General features: G+C 36.1%; 1 protein-coding gene across 1 annotated transcript in view; it reads left to right on the plus strand.

Moving 5' to 3' along the window:
- magi2a (membrane associated guanylate kinase, WW and PDZ domain containing 2a) overlaps window positions 1-12,051 on the plus strand; it is a 345,845-nt gene that overhangs the window by 326,013 nt on the left and 7,781 nt on the right. Inside the window, exons 21-23 of the mRNA XM_056455551.1 lie at window positions 194-322; window positions 1,437-1,580; window positions 4,660-4,798. Coding sequence (XP_056311526.1) covers window positions 194-322; window positions 1,437-1,580; window positions 4,660-4,798 — 412 coding nt within the window. The remainder of the gene's footprint in view (window positions 1-193; window positions 323-1,436; window positions 1,581-4,659; window positions 4,799-12,051) is intronic.

Below are 12,051 nucleotides of genomic sequence, written 5' to 3' on the forward strand. Positions count from 1 at the left end.
GACGCGGATGAAGCATCAAGCTCAAGTGACTTACATGTTAAGTAAATGCAAAGATGTGAATAGACATCCTGCAGCGCAAATGAAGCAGCACGAGTTAAGTGTTTTGGGCTTTTGACACATCGCTCAAGTTGAAAAACCTGAACTTCAGCAGACGTTCACACCATGTTAACCAATTATGTGCTTGCTCTTGTAGGGGTGTGATTATGACGTAGTGCCTGTTGTTGGTGTCCCGAGGGGAAATCCTCTACCCAGCACCGGACAACAGTTCATCAAACTGGGCTCGTCTCAGTCTGAAGCACCACTGAAAGCCTCCATCTTCCAGGTATAGTTTCTTGAGAAGTTGATGAACAGAGCTGAGTGCACCTCTGAAAGGAGCTAGTGGACTCGGTGCCGAATGAATCTACTTTTTTTTTTTTTGCCTAAAATCACATATAGCACAGTTACTATCTCAATAAAATCCATGTTAGCCATTTAGCAATGAAGTTAGAGTCACCAGGCAGACAGAAGCCCTGCCCAGGATGCAAATCCACGTCTATTGTGAAGTTGACGCGCTAATGAAGCGAGTAAACTCAAAATGTTCACAGATTTATTTACACGTGAATAGCGAGATTTATTTGCGCGTGCCGCGTCTGGTATGAACACAGCATAAGTCTCGAGTCCCGTGGAGATTTAGATGGATCATTTAGTTTTGTGTTTACTTTATGATTACAGTTGTTGATTGTTCAGCTTCCACTGTAGCATCACGTGCATTTGAAGCATAAACTCAAAACACCAGCAAAGATCAAAGACAAATGTAACTTAAAAACCCCATTGCTATTACTAGCATTTAGGAAATGGTATTATATGTTGGAAGTTATAAGTGTTAGGATTTTTTCAGAGCAGCACAGAGAGACCGCAGAAGTATAATTGCTCACAATGGTGTCAGCTATGTGTATGGTTGGCTCCATGGGGTTAAGGGGTTATATCCATCACTCGATGCAGAAGTATAAATCAGGCTTTACCCAGACAATTTTAGCAGCACACTCAATCAGTGCAAGGTGTTGTGGGAAATGTGGTCTGGGTGACAGGCAGAGGAAATGGATGGAGTGCCCTCTAGTGGAGCTCGTGGGCACTCCAGCTGGAGATCATAACATATACTATTTACATAACTGCATATTTATTGTGGCTCGCTGATTTGTGCATTAAAGGACTACACAATACATGCATACTCTTTGCATACACAATATCCTCATGACCCCCACATGAAGTCTAATTGCTTTGCAGTTTAAAAATCACATTTTGTAGTTTCGAAATATTAATGCAAATGTTATTAATTGTTCAGCCCCAAAGCCTATGTACTGTGTGACTGTATTAGGTGGCACTGACAGATAATTTCCATAAAGTATACGTTATGGATGTTGCTAAAATGTCTTTAACCTTGGTGTGTATGTTTGCAGGATTTTGATTTCTTCACGGTTGAATTGGAAAAGGGGATGAAAGGTTTTGGCTTTAGTATCCGTGGAGGCCGCGAGTATAAGATGGACCTGTTTGTTCTGAGATTGGCTGAAGATGGACCAGCCATACGTAATGGGAGGATGAGGGTGAGATGACATCACTTCCTATTCATATCTATTTATCTGTCTGTCCATCTATTATCTATCTAGCTATTTCTGTCTATCTGCCTGTCTATCTCTATGTTTTCTGTCTATCTTTGTCTGTCTGTCTGTCTATCTATCTATCTATCTATCTATCTATCTATCTGTCTGTCTGTCTGTCTGTCTATCTCTGTCTGTCTGTCTGTCTGTCTGTCTGTCTGTCTGTCTGTCTGTCTGTCTGTCTGTCTGTCTATCTATCTATCTATCTATCTAACCGTCTGTCCGTCCGTCCGTTCATCCGTCCCTCCCTCTTTTGTCTGTCTGTCTCTCCAACCATACTGTTCTGTTCTGCTCTCTGTTCACATCTCATCCGTAATGAATCTGTCATAGCTAATGTGAATAAAACAGTCCCCTTAGGATATTCTCTGTCTTCTTCCTCTCATTAAATCCTTTCATATTTAGCACATTACCTGCTGATCATCATAAACACTGACTGTTCCCTTCCTTTCAAGATCCTCCGCTCTGACTGTAAACATCATCTTGCCTTCATTCGGGGTGTGAATTAAACCACAGCACAAAATGCCTTCTAAAACTATAATTAGTTTGTGATGGAACAGACCTGTGGTATTTCGAAACTCCATTAAGCATGAAGTCATAAAGCCCCCAGAAGACACTTGCCGCTGCTGTAGTTTTCCACACGTGCCCTCTAGAAACACTGAAAACATAATAGAGCTGCTGACGCTGCATTTACTAACACTCTTCACCTCTGAGGTCAGAGGAACCATCCCCGAGAACAAAAAAACAGACACTCCTTGTCAATAATGAGAGAGTCATGGTACTCTCTGCCCCTCATTCAAACAAGATCTTAATGAGTCATAAAAAAAATACTTGCCGACCTGCCCAGGCTTCCACATTATACAGACCATTTGAGAGGAATTCTCCATTTGTTACTATAATTGGCTCGTTCATTTTCCCCAGCCCCAGGCCAATTAGTCCATAGACACAAGACAAGTTCAATGCTCCTACATGCTTTGCATCAGCATATATGTGGGCAGAATTTCCTGTTTTAGGGGTATAATTATGCAATCTTTTTCTACATTGCAAATGGGGGGGATGGCTGGTAATGTCTAGATGTTTGTACTATGCACCGGGTTTTGGGAATCCGCTGCGATTGAATATTATACCAAAGTCGGCGATACGGGAGTGTTACATATAGATTGTACCAAAGAGCTGAGAACCGGGGGAGTGGAGTGGTGGGGGGACTGAGATTACGGGAGTTTTCTGGGAGAAATAACAAAATGGGAGATGGGACTGAAATATGGGAGTGCTGGCAGGTATGATCATATTTTATTTAAGTAATATAAGCGTAATCTAGAGGCCTTAGCCTTTCATATAAGCCACTTTTTATACCAAATCATCAACTAGAAGTCAAGTTATTATTTGTTGTAATATTTGGGTAGGCGACAAAACTTTTGTCAGGAAGCGTATATGTAAGTCAAAATTATTAGCCCCCTTTGAATTTTTTTTTTCAAAGGGGGCTAATTGTTGAAATATTGATTGTTTGAATTTTTTTTTTTCGTTTTAAAATATTTCCCAAATGATGTTTAACAGAGCAAAGAAATTTTCACAGTATGTCTGATAATATTTTTTCTTCTAGAGAAAGTCTTATTTGTTTTATTTCGGCTAGAATAAAAGCAGTTTTAAATTTTTTAAAAACCATTTTAAGGTCAAAATGATTAGCCCCTTTAAGCTCTATTTTTTTTTCCGATAGTCTACAGAACAAACCATCATTATACAATAACTTGCCTAATTACCCTAACCTAGTTAACTTAATTAACCTAGTTAAGCCTTTAAATGTCTTTTTAAGCCTTTAAGCTGTATAGAAGTGTCTTAAAAAATATCTTGTCAAATATTATTTAGTTATCATGGCAAAGATAAAATAAATCAGTTATTAGAAATAAGTTATTAAAACTATTATGTTTACAAATGTGTTAAAAAAAAATCTTCTCTCTGTTAAACAGAAATTGGGGAAAAAAATAAACAGGGGGGCCAATAATTCTGACTTCAACTGTATGTATATATATATATATATATATATATATATATATATATATATTAATAAAAATATATATTAATAAAAATATATTTAGAATGCATATTGTCTCTATACTTTAGTAATTGGAATGCAAGAGTCTTAAGTTATCTGTTTTATTATTGTTTTATTCATTTATTTATTTTACATCCATCTGTATGTGAATACTCATAAATGGTAAAGGCTGTACATTTACTTAGACTGAGTAACTGACACAGATTCTTCCAAAATGAACAGGCTAAAAATGTAGAATCTTTTTTTACTGCACAAAAGTATCTTAGCCCACACAAAATCCGAGATGCGTAATATGCATAATAACAGTTATATTGCTCACGGCGAATGATCTGACAATCTGACAGTAATTGTCTTGAAATGTATTGTTGAAAGCGATGGATTCGTCACACTAGCGTCATTTTGATGGCTCTGCTTTAATGAAGATGAATTCAAAGCTAAAACAGAATTTTAAAAATAAGACCACCACCAGTTGCCGGGAAGCTAATTGTTGAAATATTGATCATACCAGCTTCCGTTTTTTTCATAAAGGAAGGCCAATTAACCGTTCCCTCATTATCCACAGCAGCCGCACACCTTACTCAAAGTTGATGAAGAGCATCAGAATTGTATCTCTTAGAAGGCTCAAACCCACAATTCATTAGTGATGCTAATTCTCAAATTAATTGCTGCTCGATCTCATTCATGACTGCTAATGCTGATTAGCGCTTAACAAAAACTGTTGACGTGAGTTATAGACCTGTATTGATCCTACCGAATAATTATCTTTAATAAATGCCAGTCGTATTCATTTTATCATTAAATCCAGATAGGATGCAATTCAAAGCTGTCAGAAAATAATTACTTTTTTTTTTGTACAAGCATTTGCATGTCTGTCTTCACAGACGTAGGGATTTGAATGCAAGGAGAACGTTCTCCAGAGCATAATTTTTTATTATCCATCCAAATTAGGATGATAAACATATTTTGTCTGTTTTGCAGGTTGGTGATCAAATCATTGAGATAAATGGGGAGAGCACGAGGGATATGACCCACGCTCGGGCTATTGAGCTCATCAAATCGGGTGGCCGTAGAGTTCGCCTGTTGCTCAAGAGAGGCACAGGGCAGGTCCCTGAGTATGGTAGGTTTAACACAGAAACACATAACATACTGCTCAGAAATGTCTACATTGTTTAAATGACATGAGGAATGGAGTAACAATAGGTTTTTTCAATGCAAGACAGATCTTTGAAGGAGGTTTTTTTATTGGCTAATTTTTAAGAAAATAGTATTGTAAATTGTCAAAACCAAGCAAGCATTTTTTGCATTTCAAAGACATCTAATAGACGTGTAAACATAGACATCTTGGCTACAAAGCTAAATTTGGGTTGTCAGTGAAAATCTAATAGACTTCTAGCAACATTTCATAAATAGATTATTTGAAAAATAGAAAATTTGATGAGTAGTTAGACTATTATATGTTCAGTAACAGCCTTAATTTAGTCTTGTTTTAGCCAAGACATCTGTGTTTAGATGTTTATTAGATGTCTTTTAAACATAAAATTTGTTTGGTGAAAAATGGTTGTTGAAAGTTTGTGAACGTAGTCCAGATTTTCAATATTTGAAATGTAGTCGTATTTTTCAATATTTCTGCATAAATATGACCTGAGACATCAGATTTTCAGACATGAAAGTAAATCCAGTCAAACAAAAATGAGACGATTCATTTGGGGATTGAAAAAGTACAGCCTGTCCTCCAACTGATTTGACAGTAAGATTTATTTGTCACATTATGGGGGTTGTCAATGGGGGGTTGTCATTTATATAATAATAATTATTATTATTATTATTATTATTATAATGAATCATTACATTTACATTTCTGCACATTTCTGAACACTCAAAGTGCTTTACAGATGTTGTTGGAAATCTCCTCATTCACCACCAGTGCACAGCATCCAACTGGATGATATATTATCTGTTATTATCATTATTACCTGTTAAGACACAGATCAGTGGAAAATATTTTGCAAACCCCTCGCCCCCACAGAGACAAACACACATCTTGCTTTGGAGTCCTTTAGGGGGGCCGAGGCTCAATTTTGGGGGTCACCACCCTTCCTCCCAACTGACCCTGTAATTTGCACTCTGAACAGTCTTGTATTTTGATTAGTAGCACCAGTCATAATACATTTTTGATGAAACATGCATTAAAACATTAGTTTTACACCTGAGAGGCCAACCTACAGTCCTAATAAGCTACTTGCACAAACAACTTATTTGGCCATCTATTAGAGGATACTCTCTAAATTTATACGAGCCATAACCTTGCAGTCACACCAGACACCGAAAGCAATGTTTCTGATCAGTCCTGCACAACATCTTGGAGGTATTTAAGCCATCACTTGAAACAGCTTTAACTCTGGGATATTTTTTTGGTTTCCTCGCTTGAACTGCTTGCTTCGGGTCCTTTCACAACATTTCAATTGGATTAAGGTCAAGACTTTGACTTGGCCATTCCAAAACATTAACTTTGTTCCACTTTAGCCATTCTTTGGTCAAACAACTTGTGTGCCTGTGGTCATTGTCTTGCTGCTTGACCCACTTTCTTTTAAGATTCAATTTATGGACAGATGTCCTGACATTTTACTTTAGAAGTTGCTGGTAGAAACCAGAATTCATTGTTCCATCAATAATGGAATAGATTAAACTCAGCTAACAATGTTAGATTATAAAAAACATCTACTTAAAGTTCCCATTAAGTTGTATAACATACATTATATTCAAAACATCCATTTGTTAGACTGCATTAACATTATTTGATTATAATAATGTATTCAAAACATTTTCAAGATTCAGTCTCATGTTATAGTAATGTTCTAATAACGTTCTTCTATCAATAATATAAGAAAATCCATCAAGAAAAACGAATGTCATAAAGACGTTCCAAGAATAATGTATTCTATCAACATCGCAAGAATGTTCCAGAAACATTATTTTATAAACTTTGTGCTAACATTTACAAAACGTTTAAGGAACATTGTTTGATAGACACAAACACAAAGGCCCTGAAACACATCAAATAAAATTAAACTACCATTGGTCCATTGTAATTACATTAAATGTAGATCTGGCTCTGGGTTTCCACCTTCTTTTACATGTAGATTTTATCTGGTTAATTTCTTCTGTTCAGTACGTCAAGGTCAGAAAGATGTGAACAATCAAGAGATGCCATTATCAAGCACTTGATATTTAAAACTGAAATTGTAATTCTAATATACTTGCTTCAAACAATCTTCTATGTAAAGTGCAACATTAATAAACATGCATGACTTGATTGGTAAAGGGAACTACAGAGCTTGTGCAAACATCCGCATTGCTATTATCAGATGCTGCCGTTTTCACCAAAACAATCTTATAGAAGTTCATAGCAATTTTACATTTAATACTAAACTTTTCTTTGTACAGTTTTGTACAAAATGTATAGAAATTAACCATTAAATCACCAAAATAAAAAATCTTTATGTTTCATGAGTTTCCTCTAAAAAATTACCAAAGGGGGGAGGGGGGCACTATTAGCTATAGGTCTTATTTCAGGGAAATGGCAAATGAAATGACCTACTGTTATTCTGTTGTATAGTTTGGAGGATAAGTTGCACTATTGCTTGTGAGTTTTGACTCTATCTGTACTTACATTTTGGTTATGTTGGTCTACCTTTAGGTGATGGTTTGGGGTCATGTTTATGCATATTTTGCAGAAATCTAAAAAATCCTAAAGGGTTCACAAACTTTTAAGCATGGTACATATTTAGGATGCCTTGCGTGTGTTATGAAATAATCAACACCTACAGACTTTCTCACACCAGGGCCAGTAAATGTGTTTAGTTGACATGGTTTATATATCATTATTCTTTGCTTTCAACAAGTTATTTTTATCTGTACTTTTAGAAAGAGCTCACCATCAGTTACAGTTTTCGATTTGGCTCATTTTTAAAATAGTTAGAATTTTATCCTCTCATATAACAAAACAGCTTAAACCTAGTCCCCTACCTAGAATGTATTTGTCTCAAGATGGACAACAGTAATTATTTTTTCTATAGCACATTTATAAAAAATACTTAAATGTCCTAATTAAACTAAGACCTCATCCTTGCTTAGTCTAAGCCCTGTATGTGAGACCAGGACTAAAAGTGGTGTCCATTTTGTAGTTATAATAGTAATTGTAAATCTTTTCACAAAAAATCTGTTGTGAGCAAAAACATGGCAAGTTTGAGAATCAAGCCAAAGCTACCAAAGACAAATCCTTCTCTTGCACACTAATATTTAATAACCCCAAAACAATTCAAAATCTTTCCATTTTCTTGCTAACACAACACTCTTCTTAACATGGTTATGACAGCATGTTCTTTTGTATATTAATCCAGTAGCTAGTCTTCTTCTCTTTCATCAGTAATATGGTGAATAATTTGTCCTTCCTTTCTCAATTTTCCTCACTGAATACTATCTCAGCTCTGATCTTAATACTGTCTTAGCCTGTGGCTGCTGTTCTAACCCTAATGATTGGTCTAGGTTGTTACTTCGCCTCTTATAGGAATGGTATCTTCCAGTCTCTCCATGTGCATGAAAAGTGACAACCATGGCTCCCCCTATTTCTTCCTAATGGGCCATCCTAAAGACACGGTTTGTAACAGTGCATGTGTTCTAACACACCAATCATCATTCTAATCAATTCTGCGTGCTGTGGTTTGGATTGCTTACATGTCTTCAGATATGTATATTTGTGTGTGTGTGTGTGCATGTTTTGTGTCATACTGTATCTATGTAATGGTATGACACAGGTAATACAAAAAGGTGGTAAAATATGATAACATTGCTGATGCCCTCGTTTCTCAAAAAGCTTATAAAAAACTACAGTTTTCTGTGGAGGTTGGGTTTAGGGGTAGGGTGGAAAAGAAAATACAGTTTGTACTTTATAAAAACAATGGAAACGTATGTAATGTCCACACATTTGACAAAAACAAATGTGTGTGTGCTGTATTGCCCATGAGGAAAATGGCTCATAAATCACACTAAATTAAAAGAAAGGTATTTTAAAAATTTAAATGTATAAAAGTTTGTTAGAAAAAAACATTGTTATAAATTTAATGTAAATATTTTTGTATGTATTTTTCTGAATTAGCTGAAAGTGTATTGCTTTCCTATAATTTTTTTTACTTGTTTGTTTGTTTGTTTGTTTGTTTGTTTGTTTGTTTGTTTGTTTGTTTTTACCAACATGATTTGTAGCAAGGTGTAAATGTAGTTATAAAGATAGTAATTTAAAGTAAATTGCAAATTTACTATACTTCAATCAAATAAATTTACTCAGTGTCAAATATTTAGTAGTTTTATTCATATTCCCTTTTCCCAAATTTTTTGTTACAGCCTTATTCCAAAATTGATTAAATTCATTTATTTCCTCAAAATTCTGCACACAATACCCCATAATGACAAAGGGAAAAAATAATGTTTGAAATTGTTGCAAATTTATTAAAAATAAGAAAAATAACTGAAAAATCTCATAACATTAAGTATTCACAGCATTTCCTCAATACTTTGTTGATGCACCTTTGGCAGCAATTACAGCCTTAAGTGTTTTTGAATATGATGCCACAAGCTTGGCACACCTGTCTTTAGGAATTTTTGCCCATTCCTCTTTGCAGTACCTCTCAAGCTCTATCATGTTGGATGGGAGGCGATGGTGTACAGCCATTTTCAGATCTCTCCAGAGATGTTCAAAAGGATTTAGGTCTGGGCTCTGACTAGGCCACTTAAGGACATTCACCGAGTTGTTGTGAAGCCATTCCATTGATATTTTGGTGGTGTGTTATGGGTCATTGCCCTGCTGGAAGATTGAACCATCACCCCAGTCTAAGGTCAAGAGCACTCTTCCAGTTCCTGCTTTTAAAAAAAATTCCTACGGCATGATGCTGCCACCACCATTATGTTTCACTGTAAGGATGGTATTAGCCTGGCGATGAGTGGTGCCTGGTTTTCTTCAAACGTAACACCTGGCATTCACTCCAAAGAGTTCAATTTTAGTCTCATCAGACCAGAAAATTTTGTTTCTTATAGTCTGAGAGTCCTTCAGATGCCTTTTGCCAAATTGGGAAGTGGCTTCCATCTGGCCACTCTACCATACAGGCCTGATTGGTGGATTGCTGCACAGATGGTTGTCCTTCTGTAAGGTTCTCCTCTCTTACGGATGATGGAGGCCACTGTGCTCATTGGAACTTTCAGAGCTGCAGAACTTTTTCTTTAACTTTCCCCAGCCTTGTGCCTTGAGACAATCCTGTCTTGGAGGTCTACAGACAATTCCTTTGTCTTCATGCTTGGATTGTGCTTTGTCATGCATTGTCAACCCTGGGACCATATGTAGATAGATGTATGCCTATTTAAATCATGTCCAATCAACTGAATTTACCACAGGTGAACTCCAGTTAAGTTGCTGAAACATCTCAAAAATGATCAGTGGAAACAGAATGTACCTGAGCTCAATTTAGAGCTTCACGCTAAAGGCTAAGATTATTTATGTACATGTGATTTTTCAGGTTTTTTATTTTTAATAATTTTGCAACAGTTTCCAAAAATCTTTTTTCACATTGTCATTATGGGGTGTTGTGTGTTGAATTTTGAGGAAATAAATGAATTGAATCCAATTTGGAATGAGGTTCTAACATAAAAACACGTGTAAAAAGTGAAGCACTATGAATACTTTCTGGATGCACTGTATGTATAATTCGCAACGAGCACTACAAATACTTCCATATATTTGTACTAAAACATTGTAATGCATACAGTACATTCTATGAACAATCTAGTTATAATTTTTTTGGAAGCAAACTTGCATTAGCTGGATTTCTCAAGTAATTTCTCTAGTTTATATCAGAGATAGTGTTAAATAATCTCTGTATTACCTCATTGACCAGTATTACCTTACTAACTTGAGGAAGCCTCAACAAAAAAGACATTATGTCCAAAGCTGGAAACCTTTATTCATTGACTTTCATAGTATTTGTTTCTCCTACTATCAAAAATACATTATTTTGTGTTCAACAGACAAAAAAAATACTCAAAAAGGTTTATAACCACTTCAATGTGAGTACATAGTAAGTACATTTGAGTAAACTGTCCCTTTAACAGTGATTAATTGTATAACAACCAAGTAATAATATTGAGTACATTTACTGTAGGATATTCAATATTCTGTCCATGTGCAATGAAAGCTCTGAGCTACTTCAAACACTCCCACATCGAAGAGAGACTGATCTAGCCTTTGACTCGCATACATTCTTAACATTCTTCTAACCGACTCTCCAGTGTGATGGGAACTTAATGTCTATGAGCTTCTAACAACCACTGAAACAACCCAGTGCACACCTTTGCTTTGAAATCTGCTCACATTTGGCCATCCCTTCCCATGCATTTAGTATCCCACTGTGATCTCTGTGGAGCCACAAAGGCCGAGCTGAAATACAGCCATCATGAGATGGTTGTGTCAGCCTCTATAGTTTTATATTCCATACCTGTCTTCTATTTCACTGTGAAAAAGCCTTTATGAGCTCGGATTCGTCTTTTTCCTCTGTAGGCCAGTGATTTCTGCTGCTCCAGGGCCATATAAACGAGAGAAATGTACCCCAGTAGAGTAAGAAAAAGCTAGCAGGGAGACACAATGATGTGTAATTGTTTACACTTGCTATATTTCCCTGCGCTTGAAGCTTAATGATAAAGGGATAGTGTTGTAAGTGTTTGTTTTCTTGTGTTGAAATGAATTCCCAGCCAATTCGCTTGTTAGCAAACGTTAAAATGGCCGCCTGGACTCATATGTGCTGCGTAGGTTGGTAGAAAGCTAAGCAGTCTTCAGTGCATCCTGCAATATATGAGGTGACAGGTAGGATTGGGGATGTATAATGAGAATATTAAGGTTGGTGACCCTCTTTCGGTTTGGGTTGTGGGTGTGTGGGTAAAATATGCTATTGTGTATTGGGAGAGGAAGGAGAGGAAGTGTGGAGATGTCACTCCAATATAAGCATCTCAGTGTGAAGTGATGTGTGTGAGTTTATGTGTGGGGAAAGGCAGATAGATGGAGAAGCCAATGGGAAAACCAGATTATTCCACTTCTAGTGGAGGGATGAAACCATTTTATTATCCTGTTTTTGTTTTATAATTACTTGATGCAATGATTATATTAGCTGGTAGTACCATGCTTTGATGTTTTTTTAAATGCTACTTTATTTAAATAATGCTCCAACATCAAAGATATTTTGTGGATTTATCATAATATGGGTTCCCATGGCACTATAATGATACCATGTGCAAAAAAAAACATAGTAATACTATGGTTCTTTTTTAGTATGA

This window comes from Danio aesculapii, chromosome 4 (assembly GCF_903798145.1).
Source record: "Danio aesculapii chromosome 4, fDanAes4.1, whole genome shotgun sequence".
Taxonomy (NCBI): domain Eukaryota; kingdom Metazoa; phylum Chordata; class Actinopteri; order Cypriniformes; family Danionidae; genus Danio; species Danio aesculapii.